This window comes from Schistosoma mansoni, chromosome 1, assembly GCF_000237925.1.
Source record: "Schistosoma mansoni strain Puerto Rico chromosome 1, complete genome".
In the NCBI taxonomy this organism is placed as follows: domain Eukaryota; kingdom Metazoa; phylum Platyhelminthes; class Trematoda; order Strigeidida; family Schistosomatidae; genus Schistosoma; species Schistosoma mansoni.
In genome coordinates this window covers 50661160-50684171 of record NC_031495.1, presented here as the reverse complement: position 1 = coordinate 50684171, position 23012 = coordinate 50661160, and the positions used below count along the sequence as shown (strand labels likewise).

The 23012-nt window shown below is 39.7% G+C and overlaps 1 protein-coding gene across 2 annotated transcripts; it reads right to left on the bottom strand.

Moving 5' to 3' along the window:
- Window positions 1-1242: 1242 nt before the first annotated feature.
- Window positions 1243-13182, bottom strand: Smp_059790.1 (transketolase; the record flags this gene model as incomplete). 2 transcript variants are annotated; one of them, XM_018794755.1, is made up of 9 exons in its annotated part: window positions 13066-13182; window positions 12914-13031; window positions 12768-12881; window positions 12449-12738; window positions 10330-10660; window positions 9842-10163; window positions 4401-4615; window positions 3535-3757; window positions 1551-1729 (listed from the first exon to the last, which is right to left on the bottom strand). In XM_018794755.1, exons 1-9 carry the CDS (start codon window positions 13146-13148, stop codon window positions 1551-1553), a joined length of 1875 nt encoding a protein of 624 aa, XP_018649135.1. In that variant the 5' UTR covers window positions 13149-13182. The 2 variants fall into 2 exon arrangements, with proteins under 2 accessions (XP_018649136.1, XP_018649135.1); XM_018794756.1 differs by lacking the exon at window positions 13066-13182 and having other exon boundaries at window positions 1243-1729; window positions 12914-13058.
- Window positions 13183-23012: the final 9830 nt, after the last annotated feature.

Here is a 23012-nt window from a genome sequence, read left to right as displayed (position 1 = left end):
TTTCGTGAAATAAACATATATTCTACGAAGCAAACAATTTCTATTCAGAATTGAAAGCTTTTCATATGTCAGTATTACATTCTACACATATTCAACTTTGCCTTGATTTCCAAAACCCATGTTTGCTTACATATAGTGTTATTGACATTGAAATTCTGACTACGAATATAATTAACATCTTCATAGTTGAAAGCGTGAGTCAATTCAAGCTAGACCACCAAGTTTTCCCTGGTGGTCATTTATCTCGGGAGTCTCATCAGCCCTTGTGGTCTGGTGTGTGACGAGATCTCAGCACGGATACAGAAGGCTCGTCTAGCATTTGCCAACTTGCGTCATTTATGGAGTAGGCGAGATATCCATCTAACAACCAAAGGACGGGTTTACTGTGCAGCAGTTCGTTCCGTCCTACTTTATTGCTGTGAAACATGGCCAGTAAGAGTACAGGATATTCGTAGGCTGCTAGTATTCGATCATAGGTGTCTTCGAAGCATTGCTCGTATATCCTGGGATCACCAGGTAGGTAATGCAATTGTTAGGAAACGGGTACTAGGTAATGACGGCAAATCGTTTGATGAAGTAGTGAAACTTCATCAGTTGAGATGGTTGGGACATGTGTTACGTATGCCCAACCACCGACGTGCAATGCTTTATGGTGTAGGAGTAGGTTGGAAGAAAGCTAAAGAGCGGCCAGATCAAAACATGGCACGAATCCATGAAGTCACTGACAAGTGGACTGAGCCATGTCGGTAGGTGTAGACTACCTGGTTGGGGTCCGCGAGACAATAACAACCGATGGTTAGAGACTTTGAATGACATGGCTCAAAATCGTTTGCAATAGCAAAGGTGCATCCACTCTTTGTGTTCTCCAAAAGTCTAGTCTTCTGAATTCTTCATGTCTATTTTTTTCTCTTTCCATATTTATTTCACTGGATTATACTTCTTGAATAGCATCTTCAAACCCTAATCATTCGGATTACTGCTTATACTCTTACTAAGTCTACCACTGTGAGATTTGAATCGACAACTGCATCTCTGTGCTAATATGGTATGGCAACTCGAACTGGTGTACGTACGTACGAAGTTCTACGTTGTGACTGACTGACTTTTCCGGTAAAAAAGTGTGTGTGGCATGAGTTAAACAGTCAATATGAATTTTGTTGTAATATTTAAACAAGTTGAATTGCTGCCTTTATTATTCCACAGAAATTGGTTCGTTTTATATGTTCTAATTAAAAAAAAAACAACTAACCTAACGTTTTATTTTTACCATAACTGAAATCTTAATTATTTTAATTTGCATATATCAAGTAAAACAGAAAGAATTTTTTATTACTACAAAATAAAGTTAAAGAATTAGATAATTAACCAGACAACAAACAACAGGAATCAGTTAAAAAAATTCACATGGTAAGACAAATGTGTACTGAAAGCGCAATGATAATATTTATTGTTATGAAGTGAAGAATTACTGATTAGAATTGAATCCATTAAAATTGACCTAATATTGAATCACAATAAGTATTGAAACGGAAGATAATACTATGCACCATTTATTGTTTGCCAAGTAATGATTTTACAGCACGAACAATAGCATTGGCATCAATACCATATTTGGCTAATAATTCTTCTGGTTTCCCAGAACGCGGCACTTCTCTGATAGCTAATCTTTGAACAGTATGCTTTATGCCACATTGTGACAGAGCTGCACTAACTGCATCTCCTATACCTCCTGTAAATAAATATCACAAAGACAAAAAATAAAGAAAATGGATAAAACAACATATGACGATGCATAGTCGGCCAAATCACTAAATAACAAAAAACAGCAATTTGAATGTAGTAATTAAGTACTCCAGTGACAAACAAATCAAATTTAAGTATTAGCGATTTTACTTACTAAGGAAGAAATAAGAGCCTATATAAAACTCTTGACGGTTTTATCTAGGGTAACATTAGAAAAGTCATAACAGTATTGTGGGACTTCGAACGGCCAGCAAAATTACGAGATAAATGAAGAAGTAATAGGGAAAAAATATTCCAATTTAGACTAGTCGTGACGTGACTGGTCATATTTCTATTTACACATTCAGTAGGCCTCAACTTACACAAGTGAAAAAGAAATATCCTCAAATACAACACGGAGAAAATCAACCCTATCACACATGATGGAGAGGCTCTGGAACAGGTGGAAATATTCACATATCTGGGCAGCATCATCGATAAACAAGGAGGATCTGATGCATATGTTAATGCAAGGATTAGCAAAGCAAGGGCAGCATGTCTACAGTTGAAGAATACACAGAACTCACAACAACTGTCAGTCAACATCAAGGTTAGAATCTTCAATACGAACGTACAGAGCTGAAACATGAAGAACTACTACAATCATCATCCAAAATAGTAAAGGTTTTCATAAACAGTTGTCTACGCAGGAGACTCAATGTTGATTGGTCAGATACTGCTGTGGAAGAGAGCAAACCAGCCTCCAGCTAAAGAGGAAATTAGGAAAAGACAATGGAAGTCGATAGGACATACACTGCGGAAATCATCAAACTGCATCAAGAGGCAAGCGCTAACTTGGAATCCTGAAGGCAAAAGGAAAAGAGGAAGACCAAGGAACACATTGAGCTGGGAATTGGAGGCATACACCAAAAGAATGAATAACAACTGGGAAGGATTTTCGAGGACAGAGTTCGATGGAGAATGCTGGTGGGCGGCCTATGCTCTTATACGAGAGGTAACAGGTGTAAGTACATGTGTTTTTAAATGTACATAACGCTGCTGTAACAAAAACACAAAACATTCAATCGCGTGCCATTCAGAATCTAAGTGTGAAACCAGTTCTCACGCTGTTTAATAATAACATGAATTTTACAATAAAATATTTTAGGTTTCTACTACGAAGCGTCCAAAACGATTGCATTGCACAGTTTTGAATTGTATGACTAGATCTATTAAAGATTTACTGATCAGGAGACAATATGTCCTCAGATAAGGTTTCAATCTCTTGAACAATAACGACAAATAATTGAGGTTTCAAATATGAATAAAGTCAGTATAAAAAATACATATGATTGAAAAATCTTGCAAGTTAACAAGTACCAAGTAGTCCTGTAATGTAATAACTTTGTGACCAGTTGTGGAATAAAGGCTATTTTTAAATTAATAAAAACCTAAAACATCAAATACCACCACAAATACCTCAACCGAAATGTTCTGAAGAAACACCGAACATTATGATTTATGGGATTTCTTACAGAGTGAAACTGTTTAGAATGTATCAACTTTAAGGGAAAAGTAAATCTAATAAAACCAAATTGATGAATGAATTACTTAGTAAATAACTTGAAGCAAACAGTACAATTCACAGTGTCTGTCTGATTACGATCATCTACATAAACGTCTGTGGATACAGTTATGCTACAAATATATGTGACATAACAGTTAGACGGAGCTATGTGTGAAACAAAATGTTAACAGAAACTCCACAATTTGCTAATCTAATCACTACATAATAATTGAAGCACTACTTACCTTCAGGTGCATGATCTTCTACTGTCAGTACTTTGCTACATGTTTCTTTAACAGCCTTTGCGAGTAATTCTGCATCTATTGGCTTAATAGTGAATGGATCAATGACACGAATATTAATATTTTCAGTTGCAAGAACATCGGCTGCTTTCAAGGCTTCAGTTAAAGTAATACCACCACCAACTACAGTTAAATGATCACCAGCAGATCCTGAAGTCCGAACAACCTATTGAAGTGAAAGATAGCCATAAACAATTGTAAGCATTATAAATAATGTACATTTATCTGGTGTTTGCTAACAGTTTATATAACTCTCATACTATAAAATCTAAAGTAAAGCACTATAAAAACATTGAGAGATTTGTTCACATTATATAGAATAGGTTATAATATTATCACGATTACTGGTTTTATGGAAATATATAGATTTAGTGATTTGTGCGGTTTAGATTTAATTGATAAACTAATGATGAAATATATAATAAAAGTAGTGGTATTAATGTTGTAGAGGAAAATATTTATACATGTCAATAGTTTTGTGAGTATTTCTACTTTTTGTTGTATGTTGGTACCAAGTAAATTTTATACAGTGAATGTGGTTCAAAAACAAGTGAAGATAAATGTATTGCCAAATCGAGTTGATTAACTCTCTTTTGTCTACAATATTAATAATAGTGATATTTTTGGCAGTTATTTTTGGAGCGAATTAACTTTTGCATTTAAAAAATAACTTCAAGAATACAAACGTGTGAATATGTTAATTACGAACACCTGGACGAATTACTAGTTTGTCTATAATAAGGAGCAAAGAAAGATTGAAAAACATGTAATATTTAAAAGTACCAGATATAAGTTAAATGATCACTTACTTTTCCCTTACCAATGCAAAAGCATTCCTCGGGAGAATAAATTACAGGTTGATTAGGACGTCCAGTTCTTATATAACAGATCCCCACGGTGTTGGCTGCCAATTCAACAGCTCGTTCAGTCGACACAGCATCTGATGGATAAAACACTGTGGAGCCAATCACAGAACGAAACATAGCCATATCTTCTAAAGCCATTTGACTCGGCCCATCTTCACCTATTTCAGAAAAAAAATTATAAATATTAGACAGGTGAAAAAGGAGATAACCCTGACCCACTAAAATAACTGCTACACAGCATAACATAAAAATGTATCCAAAAAGTGATATAAGAAACAAGCTTTGAATGGCATGTATTGATATTGTCTTGAATTGTGACAAGTAAGCAGCACAAGCCGGGTTTGTAAACTTTTGTTAATTAGTGTGGTTAAGATACGAATGTTAACCGAATCCAATCACCATTTACCCTAGGTATTAAAAATCCTACATCTGACTTTCAACCACATCAATAAAAGCTTAGAATTGTTGAACATAGCGCCTCAAGGAACTTATTTAAAAAGTTTGGACCTGACTATATAATTTAAAAAAGGAGTGACTCTTAATAAGTGTTATAACTTGTCACCTTGTTCCCTATTAATATATAACGTAATGATACCGTCAATTAGAGAACAGTCACTTATCGACCGAACCAATGACGCATAAAACCCGTACGAGCAGTCTAGAATTCTTATCAGTCCTTCTGGCTGCCTGGTCCTGCCTTTCGAGTCCAGAACACCAATCTCAGCCTCCACGATATGAATCATATATTTTAAACATACTGGGTTTACACACAAACCAAACAGACCACATCGTACCATAAAATAAAAAATAACATTTGTACAAGATCCAACCGAAAGTGGCTGTGAGTGTGGGAGACTGTGATTAACAAATGGGGCATAACTTAAGAATGGTGAATCGTATAATAATAGTCTGTAGGTCAAGATAAAGTTTATGATAAGAATATGAATATACATAGTTTAGTTATTCAACAATTAATTATACAATAAAAATATATGTATAGTATTAGTCCATAAAAAGATCCCAACAGTTGTCATTCATTATTCTTGTCGGGAAATAACAATATGCTAACTCACTGTATTGCTTTCGTGTTTCATCAGACTAATCCGACACTTGTACGATAGGTTTCATATAAACTACAATAAGACCCACATAATACACTGATCATTCTAATCCATACAGATTTCAACTTTTACCAGCTGACTCACAATGTTCATCTACCACCTCACCTAGAATTGGCACTGCATACTCGATGAATACATCAAATGTAAGTAATGCTTCAGAGAAAAAGGGTGATCAAAACAGTGCGTTTCATTCACTTACAAAGGTTTAGACTGAGGGTTTGTAAGTTCGACATTCTATGGTTAAAACGTCATATAAAATTAGAAGTTGCATAAGCCTTTACTCAGTATATTTTCTCAGGTAGAGATTCTGCGATCAAGTCAATTGGACTTGATTCAAATACTTTAAGGAGTTATACTACTAATAGGATAACACATATCACCAGAAATAGGCGTTTTATTCAAGTTATCATTAACTTATTGTACTTAAGATAAACATTACATGTTGGTTTATTTACTTATTGTTGAAATCGGATGACATTTATTATTGGGTTTCCCGTCTACTTATTTATTTAAGGCACATATCCTGATAGAATGGTCAGCCAGACATAAGCAACACAGAAGCTACAACATATATGGATGGAGGGGCACCAACAAAAGTGCCATACAAATAGATTGGTAAGCAGAAAAGAGTAGTACTGTAGGGGCTGGTACTATTTCAAGCCCACATAGGTTATTCTAGCCTCTGGACAGGTCAATCTACTCATTCTTCTCAAGCCATGTACTTGCCCTGTCATCTATTCGCTTATTAACCCTGACCTTTTCATATGATCTACGTGTTAATTACTTACTCTATTCACCATGTGTCTGTAACCTATTTTTGTCTGACTATAAATATTGAGTCAGGCTTGGTTAAATAAAGTTGACTCACATGTTTTCTCTGATCCGTTCCACTTAGCTTAGTTTCCCTGATTGTTTGTCTAGAACAACGATTGTGATATATATATATATATATATATATATATATATATATATATATATATTCGAAGTTCATTCTCGTACTTGACTTATTTAATTCCGTTATTCACTAACGCGATTTAAGTCGATGATTGCATACGAGGGTTAGCGGTATGTGTATTTTAACAATAATCATCACACGATCTAACTGGAGTCAGATATTGAGCCACTAACGTGATGAGTCAGTCGACAAGCCATCAATAACTCGATGACGATCATTCTTACGATCCAATTGGAGTTGGATAAAGGGCTACTAAAAGTGATGAGCCCGACGACGACGAAGGTAACTTAGCGAATCACGTCAGTCAGTAACCTTTTGCACTCCGAACTTTCGACGAACGGGCTCAAAGAAGCTTACATAATCGATAACCCCATCAATAATATCATAAGATTCAATTAGAGTCAGATAAAGGGTCAAATCCCGACCGTCGCTGCTACCTCGACGTGATGGTCAGGCTTGCTCATTGTAATGAACCAACGGAGCTTAACTAGCTGAACAATCGTTCCTAAAGGTCCTGCCATGCTAGACAGGTCAGTTGAAGAATGGTAAGACTAAAAGCAGCAAACCCAATGTCCGAAAGCGAAATCGTACTTCTGACTGTACGGAGGTGTGGCGGTGGTAAGGTATTTCCTTCTGACAACCAGTATAACAGCGATGCTGCCTTCCCACAAGGAGGGGTGGGGTTAGAAAAGGTCGACTCTAAAAATACACACCTCGCCTTATCCCACGGATATCCGTCACCGGCGGTAAGGTCCCAACAAGTAAGGAGTTAACACAAGGATTACCCACAAAAAGGTCGTGTGTGACCGACCTCAAGCAGTTGTCCTTTGGGCACTGTGGTCACGTTCTCAGGTAACTAGGACCAACTTTAATCCAATTTCCTTTTCAAGCATCTCTAGAAGAACCCTTCCACGGTGTGGGCAACCGGGAAGTAATAACTGCCCTCATACCTATAACAGCACTCAAGATCATTGTATTCATAACCAATCTTCCTCTTGAATCCCTACTATTCCTCCAACATAGACTTTCAACACTAAACTCCCTCTTTCGGCTTTCTCCTCAAGTGTCACTATGGCCAACGATTCTAGTGAGCAAAACACTGTCTCAGGTATACTGAAACCTCTCTCCAAACTACACATTGGAGCCTTCAGCGTACGCATCCAATGTCAAATCGGCCAACAGGCCTCCTGGGTTAAAACCCTAGAATCTCGTACCATTGATGTATGCTGTGTCTCCGAAACATACATACAAGATCCCAGTGTGGTCATTCATTTGATCTCACCTCGTCAAAACGTAGAGCCGACGAAATACACCTTCAGTGTATCTGGCGACCCGATGGCTAGATCTCATGGAATTGCAGGTGTAGGCATAGCACCTAGTACGAGGGCAGAACAAGCACTATTAAAGTGGGTCTCTGTGAACAGTCGTCCGTAAGAACTCAAAATAGGAACATATGCACTTGCCTTTTCATCGTTTCTGCCTACGCTCCCATTGACTGCAGTCTGGATAAAGTGAAAGATGACTGTTACAAAAAGCTTTCTGAAATTCTTCAAAAGGCTAAACACTCAGATATAGTACTCGTTGCAGGTGACGATAATACCCAAGTAGATGGCTTAAACCAAACAAAAAGACATTTAGGTGAGTATTTTAGTATCCCTGCTCAGAGAACAGATAATGGTGGCCGTCTATTGCAACTTTGCTCAGACAATCGTTTATTTTCAGCAAACACTAATTATAAGCATAAGGAGAGACATCGTCTAACACGGCGACTCCCTGCACCAAACCAACGATGGACTCAAAAAGATCATATTGCCATCAGTCATCGTTAGAGAGGTTCGATAGAAGACTATCACCGGTTCTGCAATACATGTTTAGACTCTGATCATGCTCTAATACGAGCACGCACTTTCTTGCTTCACATTGGACGCAGAAAAACTACAATAAGAAGACCCATTAGGATTGAACTGGAGGACGAGAAAGCCAAATGTAAATTCCAGGAACAACTGAGGTTACATTTAAGCAGTTTTGTAAACGAGACCGACCCAGATATTGCTTCGGAAAATAGACAAACAGCTGTGGAAACAGCAGTGACATTTGCTAGTGATTTGAACCAAAGGGTCACGAAAAACCAATAGATTTCTGCGACAACTTTTATGCTGATAGATTCTCATAAACACGATAAAGAGCGAAAACAAATCAGATCTAGGTTAGCCAAAAGTTTAAGGAACGACCGTGAGTGGTGGTAGACTAGTGAAAGCAAAAGAGATGGGAAAAGCACAGGCTGTGAGTAACACCAGACAACTTCTCAGCTTAACACAAGAAACCGGAATTAAGACAAGTGTGAGATCTCGGAAAAGGACGACACTCTTTTATGCTCTCAGCTCGGACGTTTAGAATGATGGATGTAACACTTTAAGGAGAATTCCGGTTGGCCTTCAGCTATTCTACAGCTACCCACTATTTCCAAACACCCTTAGCGAAACATTGAAGTAGGTCGCCCGACCTCAGCTGAAGTTCGAAATGCACCATCACTAGGACCCAAGAAAGGGACCCGTGATGAGCCGACAAGTCACAGACTTACAAAGCAATTTTTCATGTTACAGCATTTTCATAAACCGACCATCTCTTTCCTTTTCCATGAAGTCTTTGAAATGGCAATTAGTGGGAAAAGTGGGAGTCTCTGGGATGACATTCATATAATATAACCAATTCACCGGAGTTGGTGCTTTAAGACGGTGATACCAACGATTTCGTCATCGGTGCCGTCCCAATGATTACCTTCACGTGATAGCTGTTCATACGGAAGTGTGATGAAAAACGGATATCATGAGCTTTAACTAGACAGGCAGAGAAGAAAGCTAAAAAACTAATTTATTAGGTACTGAGATATGAATCACATTCCAAGTGTGACGGGTACGGATGCTAACCAGGTGAAAACATCGAAGAAAGTGGAGGGGGAGGTTAAACGCTTTAACCAATAAACCACTGCGGAAGCTAAACCTAGGGGAGGTGGAGAACTATGATTCTAGACCAATGGTGGGCATGGGCTGAAAGATCCTGGCAGATAAATGGAGTGCAAATTCATTCCGGTAACCGCTTGACATGACACTGCATCTCAGGTCGATCAAACCCTTAGATCAACAGTTTGAGCTCTTTCCAAAAAACTACCCACTTCGGTTTCGGTACCAGTATAGTATCGCAGCCCACACACAAATATGATGCACAATTATGAAGCGACTGAAAAGAAGTGATATTACTAAACAAACTTTGATATCTTACTATTCAACCATTTTATACAGTGAACTCACCAATGCTGACTCCGACATGTGAACCAGCGAAATTACAGTTGGTCTGAGAAATTGCACCCATGCGTATTTGGTCGAAAGACCGAGTAAGGAAGGCGGCAAAAGTACTGACAAATGGAATGGTTCGCCCACGTGTAGCGCAACCAATAGCTACACCAACTAAATTTTGCTCTGCGATGAAACACTCGACGAATTGATCTGGTTTAACATCTCTAAGTTTAATACTAAAAGTTGAATTTTTAGTATCACCATCGAGACCAATAACTCGGTCACAAGTTTGACCAATACGAGAGAGAGCTGTGCCATAGGCGAGTCGAGTAGCTACCTAATGGTAAGTAAACATAAAGCGGATACATATGAATGTAAATACCTCAACAAAAGTAACCACAAAATGATTTAAGATTGTAAATGGTTTGAGAAAACTGAACTATGCAGTAAGCACATAACCAAGTAATATATATATATATATAAAAGCATTTTTGATGAATTACCATATCTCCGATTTTATATTGTGGGGCGGACGGCAGCTTGATAGTACCCACTAATTTTAGTTCGCTGCAATCATCCAGCGGTTTTGAAGGTAGAGAATAACTACCAACTGAAGTATTGCTTAATTGAGCATTGAGGTAATCCAAAACTTCCTTCGCCTTAACTCCAAGGGGTTTACCATGCCAATTCTCCTGATCAGCAATACCAGGGAAATCTTGACCTTTGTACGTTTTACAAATTAAAGCAACAGGTTTATTTTTGACCGTACGAGCACATGAAAATGCTTTAAGTAACTCCTCAATGTTATGACCATCTACCACTATAGAATGACACCTAAAGTGATCATTAAAAAATACTTTACCTTTAGTAATTAGGACATAATATATAGATTCTTTTGAACATAAAAATGTTAGTAAAATTTACCCACCTCAGTATGAAACTAAATACAATTACTGAACATTAGGATATACGCGACAAAACACCAAACAAAGCAATCTAGCCACCAGAGAGCAATTTATTTACTATAACTACTGCTGATCAAGATTTACTGGTTAAAATAAGTTATAGGCCCAGAAAGCAGTATGGTTTGACCATACATTGAAGTTACATTCTTTAAATATTAGAGATGATATGGAAGAAAACATGAATTCATTTATATATCTTCAGGTAGGAAATCAGTAACGAAAACAGTTATATTTACTACGGCATGTGCAATATTTCTTGTGAACATTAATGATTGTTAGGCTAAAAGGACTCGTTAGCAATTACTCACTAGGCTACTTCAGTTTCGGCTGCGGCTTCTAAATGTCAAATTTCAGGCTTTAACCCTGTTCTACAAACATCGCTTTCAGCGACTGAGTGTTATCATTAGTTCCTACTAAACGTTTAGCTTCAAGTAGAGTAGTCAAACTTTTATTTAGAGTGGTGGTCTGGTGGTTGAGACGTTCGACTTCCGATTACCAACCTACAGGCATGAACCCCGTGCCACCTATTTCGGTCTCAGTCAGTCAGCTACAACGTAGGACCAGACACATTTCGGTCTAGGGGACCGATTAGTATTAACACTCACATCTAGGATGTGGTGATCGAGTTAACCTAGAATTATTTCTCATCATCAGCTTGGGTAGCACTAAAAACATTTTAGCTTAAGTTTACTGTAGGACAGTTTACTTACAAGCATGGCTTTTGCATGAATTTGATGCATTGCTGTTTACTTGCGATGTATTTACTGCAGTATGGTTTACGTTGATTGGAGACAGTTTAGTCGAAATTCTTTATGCTCCTATGGTAATTTTTCGAACGATTTTACAGTGAAAAGTATTAGGCGTTCCATTTTGAAACCATGAATGTATTCTGATTGACTATTGCAAGATAGTTCACTCCATGCAGTAATGCCAATAAAAATACTTTTTTAGTATTGTATCACGAAAGCAAAATAATTTCATTTGGAACGCGAAAGTAGTTTTTAATACAACTGTGACATTTATTACCTACCTCTATTGACAAAGCGATCACACCTTTGTATTCTATGTTTAGACAATATAACCAACCTCCAACCAGATAAAGTGATGGGTGGGAATCCTAGCAATTCGCCGGAACTCGAAAAGTTCATTACACTGGATAGATATTGGATACATACGAAATCATTTTAGGGGCAATACTGTATAAATTGAAGTTAGTGCTTGGAAAGTTCATTACTTTACATGAAATAGACAAACGAACCGAAAAGATATTTGGGCATAAATACTCTTCTAGTATTTAGATTCGTACGAAAAGAACATGCAGAACTGCCATATTTTATATGATGCATATAATACAGCTAAACTGCAACCCAAAGCTATTCAGAAAAATCTGGTCGATCTAGTTCTGAATCCGCTGTTAAACCAAGCACAATGGGATAACTTTTTACCATTTAAGTTTATACCTCTTCACATCCCCTGAGATAATGTTATGAAGTATTCTACTAGTGTAACTAATCCTTAGAACACCGAACGCCTAGTCCAACATAGTATTCGCAAGGTTCGTTATCTACTTACTAAATATGGGATTTTTTACAATACTGAAAACAAGATCTTAAAGAATGGACAAGGCTAAAAATTAATGGAGCAACTGAAATCATACCCAAATGCTTCAGTCCGTAGTCGATAAGCTTCTAAATGGTGTTGCAGTTGTGTCGGCTGACTTTGTCCAAGGCGATTAACGTCGAATATTATAACAAGATTATCCAGTTTGTAAAATGATGAGAAGGCTAATGCTTCCCAGATACTCCCTTCAGTCGATTCCCCATCTCCAACCACGCAGTATACTCTATAGCTTGCTTTGTCAATATATTTTCCGACGTACGCCATCCCAGCAGCAATGCTGACACCTTGACCAAGAGAACCGGTTGCAACATCAACAAAAGGCAAGCGCTACAGGCGTTAGACATTAAAACTCTTACCGGAGTTGGATGACCTTCCAAATCCGAATCTATTTTGCGCAAATTAAGCAATTCTGACTCAGGGAACAACCCGACCTGAGCCCATGCTGCGTAAAGTATTGGAGCGGCATGACCCTATAATAAATCACTTAAGAGAAGTTGCCTACTTTGGATAATACAAATCTATCACTTGAAGGATTTCTAGGTGATTCTGGTTTGTAGCGCATTTCCTTCAGGAAAAGTACAGACATAATTTCAGCCAGAGATGCACATGAAGTAGGATGTCTGAAGTACAATGACTGAAATAAGAAAGAGTTACCCGGATCCTGCCGCTTCAGTCGCTTTCACTGAGTTTATTCGAAGCCGTGTGGCTACATCTTTGAGAACCTGTACTTCACTCATCTTCACAGTGTTAACGAGATACTAGGTGATACGACAATTGAAGTAACCGCCCTTCAAATAGCGACCTTGGGAGGCCTAAACAAAGACAACCATTTCATATTTGAGGAGCCAGAAATCGTTATCGTGTTTGTAGGTCAGCTTAGATTAGTTGAATATATTTTTTAACGACCTTAATTTTTCAGAAAACATTTAGTCACGTATATCGATAATATGTTGTCTTGTACGTTTAAGAAAACTACGATTAGCAGGAGAAACATAATTCTTTTCATCAACGAATCCATATCGTCTGTTAATTTTGTCATTGGTTGACGTATTATAAAAGATGATGGAAGAGATCCAAATAAATTATTTGCACGAAAACTGTTGACATTGCCACATTTAACATTAATTTATTTGGTTCAAAATGGTTCAAATGGTTGAGGACGGAATAGAAGAAGCTTTCGCTTAACGAGCTTCCGTGTCTAGTAGCAGTGGATCACCAATACCTCCAGGCAAAAAACCAGGTATATGAACGATAATAGAGGGAAAAAAATAATTTGGTAAATCATAATAATATGTTATCCTTAGTCCTTAGGAATAAGTCAAGTTTCCCCTTAAAGGACTCCTGGGAGGTTGCTTGGACTAGCTCAGTCGGCAGAGAATTCCAGCACTTGACAACTCTAACGGAGTAGAAGTTGTGTCTGCAGTCTGTTCTGCTATGTAGGGTCTCCAATTTCTGGGTGTTACCTCCCAGGTTAGTGTTATGACTAAGCTTAAGAAGATGTTTAAGGGGATTACCAGAAGTATTAAGGATACTGTAAGTCATAAGAAGGTCACCTCTAAGACGCCTGTACTCTAACGGGTAAAGGTTAAGTGATTGAAGGCACTCTTCATAAGGGTTGAATTTGAGTCCCCGAACTGATTTCGTGGCTCGACGTTGTATACGTTCCAGAGTGTCCTTATCCTTTTGGAGGGAGGGAGGAAATACTATGTTTCCGTACTCTAAATAGGGGCGAATAAAACTGTTGACGATTATGTGGAAGGTTCTACCACCAAACTGGCCAAAAATGCGCTTCAATGTTACCAGTGCAAGGTTTGCTTGAGAGGCGTTTTTGTCACAGTTCGCATACGATTTCAGATCATAGGGTACCAACACTCCTAAATCTTTTTCTTCTTGGGAAACTTCTAGAGGGGAGTTACCTAAGTTATAACTATAGTCTGCAACATGTCTCAGATGGACTACCTTGCACTTTGAAGTGTTGAAGGTAAGTCCGTTGTCGTCTGCCCAACTTTGAAGTCGAGTCAGATCCTCCTGAAGAACTAGTATATCATTATGATTACGTATCTCTCTCCAAAGTTTCACATCATCAGCAAAAAGCAATAAGTCAGATGAAACTTGTTGAGGAAGATCGTTAATATAAATCAAGAAGAGAAGAGGTCCTAGTATTGAACCCTGGGGGACCCCACTAGGACATTCCATAGCCTGAGAGAGAGTGAAGTTAACCCTGACCTTAAAGTGTCGGTTTTCTAAATATGAAGAGAGCCAGTCAATCAAAGGGGGTTTTATACCCAATCGTCTAAGCTTCTTGATAAGACATACGTGGTTGACCCTATCAAAAGCTTTTGAGAAGTTCAGGTAGATGACGCCAACCTTCCCCTTGCGATCAAGGATGGTTGCCCATCTATCCACCGCAGTCAGCAGGTTGGTCATACAAGAATGACCTTTTCTGAAACCATGCTGTTGAGGTGAGAAGAACTTTGAGGATGATAAGTATTCTAGTATACCGTCGTATATTAGGGATTCCATAGTTTTGGAAGGTATGGAGAGAAGGGCCACTGGTCGGTAGCTTGAGGGTTCACTGCGTCGACCTCCTTTGAAAATTGGTGTGATGTGGGCCAGCTTCCAAATTTCCGGTAGTTCGCCTCTGCTTTGCGAGTGTGTGAACATCATGCTAAGTGGTGTCGTCAGGATTGAAGCTGCTTCCCTCAATACAGCAGAATGAACCATATCCGGACCAGGAGAAGTGTCTTTTCTTAGGTGCTGCAGTTTACGGAGCACCAGGTCAGCACTCAGGCCCACTTCGGAAAGTCCTGTACAGGTGCAGGTGAAGCTTTCGTCAGTATAGTTGATGTGGGTCAGCTGGAATGTCTGGGAGTATTGTTCAGCCAAAAGGTTAGCGGCATCACCGTCGTTATTGGTCGGACCATTAGGACCAAGCAGTTGGGAAACTCCAGTTTTGCCTTGTCGAAGAGAAGCTGCGTAACTGAATAAGCTTTTCGGATTGGAGACGAATTTATCGATAAGCTTGGTCTGGAACTGAAGCCTGTCTTCTCTTATTGCCTTTGAACATATGTTCCTTATGCGTTTATATTGCCTGTATGCGTCGTTATTGTCGGTTCGTTTATATTCGGCCCAAAAGTGCCTTTTGCAACTTAGCAAACGACGAGTGCGGTTCTTGATGATTGTAGGTTGTTTGTAGCTTTTTGGGACCATTTGAGGAACTGAATGCTCAGTAGCACATAAGATCGTGTGCAGTAAAAAATTCCAATGAGCATCCACTTCAAGTTGAGGGTGAACATCCCAATCCACCTGTTGTAGATAGTCCTGTAAAGCTAACACATTCAACCGTTTGAAGTTCCAGCGCTTGTTGCTAGTAGGATATCGTAGCTCCGTTTTGCTGACAAAGCTGAATGATAAGACGGCGTGATCACTTTTCCCCAGGGGAGCCAGGATTGAGAGGTCGTCAACTAGGAATTCTTCATTTGTGAATACCCAGTCGAAGCGCGACGGCGTCTGACTGTTTCTCCGACGAGTTGCCGACTTCACATTTTCGAATAATCCCAGGTCACCGATGAGGTTGAAGAACAGAGCTTCAGTAGAGTTGTCACCTCCAATGTATGTATGTTCCACGAAGTTGATTTTAGGAAGATTGAAGTCCCCTAGAATCAGGATTTGAGAGAATCCGAGACGCGTAGAGCGAGTTAATCCTTCCAGCAGACGTTTGTCATACTCGATGTCGGCAGTGGGCTTCCTGTAGATGACCTCAACTAGACACCTCGAGGTGGTCGACAATCTTACTGAGCACCATACTGACTCATCAAGATTGAGAAACTCTTGGTTGTGAAGTTGGTGCGCATCCAGGCATGACCGTATGTATAGTGCTACCCCACCCCCCATTCCTGTTTTTCTGTCGTTGCGAAATAAAGACATTCCAGGTATTGGTAGCTCCTGGTCCGTAAACTGAGACGTTATCCAAGTTTCGGATATTCCTATCAGATGGACATCATTAGCGTTGCTAAGTTCACGTAGCTCATCCATTTTGTTTGGCAAGCTCGTGGCGTTCGTGTATAGGCAGTTTATGTTTTCAATTTGGAACGCGTGAGCTTCTTCCTTTTTGTCTATATGAGCCTTGCGTAAGTGGACAGGTAGCCTACCTATACGATGTTTACCGAGTTGGTAGTCCCTGCCCTTTACACGTTTTTTTTATGATCAAGACAGTCCACGAGTGGAATTGTCAGCTCCAGCTTTCGTTTGTGCTTGATCCTGCTGTCGTGGGGCCTATCCGGATGCATATGGATACCAGTTGGCAACCGACGTCTATTGGCACGAAATGCTTCCAGAGTTGCAGCCGCCATGTGGGAGGAGGGGAAGGTTATCTTCAATAGCCGGGGCCTAGAGTCTCCGTCTCTCTTGGCTAGTCGCACTACCTGTTGGGTCAATATGTTCTTGAGTTTTAAGGAATGCTTAATGAATTTCCATTCCCGAATATCAGAGTTTGCTTGAGTTGGGTCCATATTTTCCGGTACACCTTGCACAATGATATTTCGTCCACGGAAAAACGCCTCGTGAGATTCCTTAGGGATGTTCCGGATGAGATTTCGTTCAGAATACGGTATGTCGGGCAGTATTCTTACGTCCCCATCGGATTTCAGTAAGTGACTGGCTATCAGGACGTCCTCTACGTCGGAGGCGTTCTTAAGTGTAACACGAAGCAGCCTCGGGTGGTTTAGGTGGTTAGAGTCCTTCCCCCGAATGAGCCGTGTGACGGTCAAAGGCTCTATTCTAGGGAGTCCAAGCCTCTTGTTTAATTCTCCCCAGAGCATCCTATCATTTTTGTCCTGCAAACTGAGAGGAAGGTCGGAGTTGTCAATAAGGTTCATGATTATGACAGAGTCGTCACGAACAGTAATTGATTTCCCAGGTTTTCCAGGGCGTCTAGGTTTGGTATCTTGTTGTTTGGATGTCGAGGCGCGTTTTCGATTCCTGGGCTCAGTGATGACCGGGCGGACAGTCTTGGGGGTAGACTGTGCGGCCAAAGCATCAATTGATTTCCGCACGGTACTTGGGATAATCAGTTTCAGCGGGGACGCTTGGGCCTTTTTACTCCTGTTAACGTGAGTCCAACCACCTACAGGAGTTTTGGGAACCACTGTCTCATTCAAGGACTCTTCTCTGGGGGACCCAAGTTTACTGAGTGAGTCGATGACAGCCGATGTTAAGATGGTGCTGAGTTTCAGCACATCATCACTCGTGCTGTTAACAGCACCGTCGATAACCGACCTGTCAATATCCCTTTTCTTATTTGCCCTATGCGTTCCAGTTTTGTTACCCGTCATGATACTATCATTTACCAAATTCTTAGACAACTTATCTCTCAGACCTGTTAGTAAAGTAATGATAGTACCCAACATAACTACGGTATCAGTGTTGCAGGTAACACATACCCAACTACGATTAGACTTGCTGAGTCTGCTATAGGCTGCTGCTGTTACATCTGTACATGCTTCGTGGAATCAACCTTTGCAGTTGTCACATTGCATGTCAGATGTAACAGCGAAACGGCAACCAGGTCTTTTGCATGGATTTTTCATGGCTAGTGATTTAGACTGTCTTAGAAATACAAGCAGTAAATTTAGGACCGTTAAAAAAAAACAGTGAACAAAAACTGGCAAAAATGTATAAAAACAGATAACGATAAGCTAAAGCTAGCCTTTACGTGAAAACTATAAAAAAACCGATAGTGAGCTGAGGCAAAACCACAGTTAACTATTAAGTTGAGTGAAACACAAAAAAAAGACGTAATCTACCGAACGTATAGCTCAGAATAGATTCTTTAGATCGGAAATGGTACTTTTGTTGCGTAAGAACACAGCAAAAGTTTGAGAAATATAAATCACGTTAGGACTAAACTTCCCGTTCGAAAAGCGCGCTAGTAGAGATAGTTAGGAATAGTTAACAGCAAAAGTAGTATGCACAAATTCTGGTATCGATCGACGAGGATCAGAGAGGGACTGCAACCACCGTTCCCAATCCTCTAAATACATTGAAGTATCTAATATTGGAGAATAAGATTCTGTAAGTTTTGAGCGAAGTTGGTACATGGAACGTGGACACACCTTTAACATTCTGGGACTTATCGTTTTTAAACAGCTGAGTTTTGTTAAATGAAAACCTGTTGTCATTGAAACCACGTGTAGGCGAAGCTTTTTCGTCTTGTAGACTATCTACTTAGATGATTTCTGTCGAATGGTTGGGGGCCTACTAGCGTTAGACGGGAATGGTGTGACGAACTAATTAACGTCGAAGTCACACCTCGTGATCGGTACTTTACGTGGATTGCCCCATCGATGTATCAAGGGACTATGGATGCTCTGGAAACTGTACAACATAAAGGACGTTACTGCAGAAATATATTAGCCTTAGTAGATACAAGCGAAAGTGAAACCACCGTCGTATGGGCCAGTTCATGGTGTACCATTGACTGATGTATGTTCTTTGTCCTTGACTTTTACAGGGATCAGTGATGTGTTCGATATTCAATGACCTAGCTACCGAATGATTTGGCTAGGGCTTAGTGGTATTTCACTGACCCTAAAGCATAATAGCTCCCAAAATTTACAAACTTTCCCATTTACAGGCATGCATAGGTAGTGAATAGGAGATTCAGTCAGTCAGTTAGTCACAACGTAGAAATTCGTACGTACGTACACCAGTTCGAGTTGCCATACCATATTAGCACAGAGATGCAGTTGTCGATTCAAATCTCACAGTGGTAGACTTAGTAAGAGTATAAGCAGTAATCCGAATGATTAGGGTTTGAAGATGCTATTCAAGAAGTATAATCCAGTGAAATGAATATGGAAAGAGAAAAAAATAGACATGAAGAATTCAGAAGACTAGACTTTTGGAGAACACAAAGAGTGGATGCACCTTTGCTATTGCAAACGATTTTGAGCCATGTCATTCAAAGTCTCTAACCATCGGTTGTTATTGTCTCGCGGACCCCAACCAGGTAGTCTACACCTACCGACATGGCTCAGTCCACTTGTCAGTGACTTCATGGATTCGTGCCATGTTTTGATCTGGCCGCTCTTTAGCTTTCTTCCAACCTACTCCTACACCATAAAGCATTGCACGTCGGTGGTTGGGCATACGTAACACATGTCCCAACCATCTCAACTGATGAAGTTTCACTACTTCATCAAACGATTTGCCGTCATTACCTAGTACCCGTTTCCTAACAATTGCATTACCTACCTGGTGATCCCAGGATATACGAGCAATGCTTCGAAGACACCTATGATCGAATACTAGCAGCCTACGAATATCCTGTACTCTTACTGGCCATGTTTCACAGCAATAAAGTAGGACGGAACGAACTGCTGCACAGTAAACCCGTCCTTTGGTTGTTAGATGGATATCTCGCCTACTCCATAAATGACGCAAGTTGGTGAAAGCTAGACGAGCCTTCTGTATCCGTGCTGAGATCTCGGGGTTGATGAGACTTCCAAGACAAGTGAAAAGGTCGACACGCTCAACCACTTCACTGCCTATCGTCAGTTCGGGTGTCGATGTGACTCAGTCAATTTCACTGTTAATACTGCACCATCGTCCTTAAAAACCTCAGAGGTAAACCTGTCAGGGCCTCCTGTTCTCCCTCGCTTAAGCTGACTCCGTTCTTCGTTATGTTCGGAGCCAGATGGGATGAGTTTACGAGCATCTATCAGTGCGGCAGATGCTGCTGAGATCCACTCTTTCTCCCTAACCTTATGGTTTACTTTACTAGCGGATATCACTGCTGTTTGTGATTTTTGAATATTGCTTTTTTGCATTTGTTCGTGTTTGAAAAAATAACAACAAGCTTTTTGGATGGCATTCTTAGGTTTTTCAAGATAGTAATGGTAGGACGAGCTGCCTGATTTACTATGGTGGTGACTAGTTTATATCAAGTTGTGGAATAGATATTTTAACATAGCTCAACACAACTATGGTCTTCAATGGTCAGTTAAGGGTTGGTTGACAAGGCTCGCTACACGCTTCTTTACATATTCATAAGTATTTGAGATTTGCCTCTGGTGTTCTAAATCCTCTTAAGGAACGGTAAAGACTAGCTACATCATGATTTAGGAGAGGATGAAATCATATCAGGGGGACCTAAGGTTATTTGGGATAACCTAGCTACGAGTAATGAGGTAAGACACAGACAACTGTAGGGCAAGTAATATGATAAGCCCAAAGACCAGTTGACTGTCTAATATTAGAAAGAAGATAAATAAAAGTATGCTTCTCCGCAAACTCTCATGCTAACCGAGCACTGACATCGGGGAACAAATGGTGAGTTAATTCTGTCTAACAATATTCACAAAATATTAGATTTTGGAAGCCAATCTTATTGCTGTGGCGTGCACTTATAGCCAACTTCGTAAAAGCGAATAGTGACAGCGCTTTAAGGCTGGCTCAAAGTGTTTCCGTGAATTTTTGTACGATATCGTGAGATTTAAAGTGATTTTTGTAAAATAAGAAACCGCATATTTTTTTGTGACATTCAACGTGTAACCATATTCATACCCAAGATCTGTTTCTAAAAACAGACCAAATTAATCTGCCGATTGATGCTCACTCACGCTACAGAGGTAATTCTACTAAATTCTAACTGTCATCTGTTCTGCTGCTTAACGGCCACGACTGTATTCTCAAAAGTACGAAGTTATATATGACGAAGGAAGGATTCGCGAATCCTGGGCTTCAGTAATTTTGCACTGAAGCCATCCACTATTTAGCTTTGCGATTTGCAGGGATTTCTTAATCGAAAGATTCGTCATAGTTTCCGAGGCAGTTCGACATTATTTTGAAAACTAAGGGAACGGATCACCTTCCTATAGAAGCCAGTATTTTATTAGCGGAATGTGACTTTTTAAATAAGGAAGCATGCACAAAAGCTCCTAGTGATCCACACAATCCGATATATGGAGGAAGGTATTGAATCCATTAAATCATTTTGAGATGAAGCAAAAGTGGCACTCTCTTTGTGGCAAATTATTCGAAAGGTCAGGAAAGGCTTTCAATAAACACTAGTTAGCCAGTAAACTCTCATTTCTAAAACTCCTGTCAAACTGTCCAAATACGATGTTTTTAGGACAGTTCACTTAATTGCTGTCTATCGTCAAATCCCTTTTAGGTACTTTTTTTACTTATGCCTGTTACTCCCAATGGAGCATAGGCCGCCGACCAGCATTCTCCAAACCACTCTGTCATGGGCCTTCTTTTCTAGTTCTATCATGTTTTTGTTCATTCTTTTCATATCTGTCTCTATTTCTCGGGGTAATGTGTTCTGTAGTCTTCCTTTTCTCCTTTGGCCTTCAGGATTCCATGTGAGGGCTTGCCTTGTGACGCAGTTGGGTGATTTCCTCAAAGTGTGCTCATTCCACTTCCAGCGCTTCTTCCTCCGCTGGAATCTGGTTTTTTCTCTCCCACAGTAACTTGTTGCTGATGTCTGGCCAACGGATCCAAATTATCTTGCTTAGACAACTGTTGATAAACACTTGTATCTTCTACATGATGGCTTTCGTAGTTCTCCACGTCTCCGCCCCATACAGTAGAACTGTCTTGACATTTGTATTGAAAATTCTGATCTTAGTGTTGGTTGACAATTGCTTTGAGTTCCAGATGTTCTTCAGTTGTAAATATTGTGCTCTTCTTTTGCCGATCCGCGTCTTCATATATACATCAGATCCACCGTGTTTATCAACGATGCTGCCCAGATATGTAAAGGTTTTCACATCCTCCAAAGCTTCTCTGTCAAGTGTAATTTGATTGGTGCACGCTGTGTTGTATCGGAGAATCTTGCTTTTCACTTTGTGTATGTTGAGACCTACTACTGCTGCTACACTGGTCTTCTCCTGCATTTGTTGTTGCGTGTGTGATAGAAGAGCCAGATCATCTGTGAAGCCTAAATCTTCCAGCTGCATCCTACCCGTCTACTGTATCCCGTGCTTACCCCCAGATGTTGACGTCTTCATAATTCAGTCGATCATCAGGAGAAAGGGTGAGAGTAAGCAACCTTGCCTAACACCGGTCTTTACCTCGAATGAGTCGGTGAGTTGTTCTCCATGGACGATTTAATCCACCATAGGAGTTCCGTATGATATTGACTATCTTCTCAGGGTAATTCGTAGTTTATGAAAATCCGCGATAGACAGATTCGAGGCAGCCTAATTGTCCGACTAGTGACAATGACTCTATGACAGCGAGTAGTATACGAACCAAGCTATGCTTTCAAAAATCTACCTTCACACAACAGAACCGCATTTCTCTATTGCCTGGTTAGGAGAAATTGTGTTGCCGGGTGGGAACACGGGGACTTCTTCGCTTTTCTTCGTAAATCAGGCAACTTTGGAACGTTGATATGAGAAGCCATACAGAGTAAGCCGAAGTATCAAGTACAAATATCAGCTACTGAGCACACTCGACAAAATACTTCTGAAAATAAGCTTAAATTTATGCTCATATGAAATGAGGCCCAAATTAAGACTGTAAACACAAACTTAGTTAAAGTGTTATTTGTTTTTTATAGAGTGATATATGAAAACCAAAAAGAGCTATTT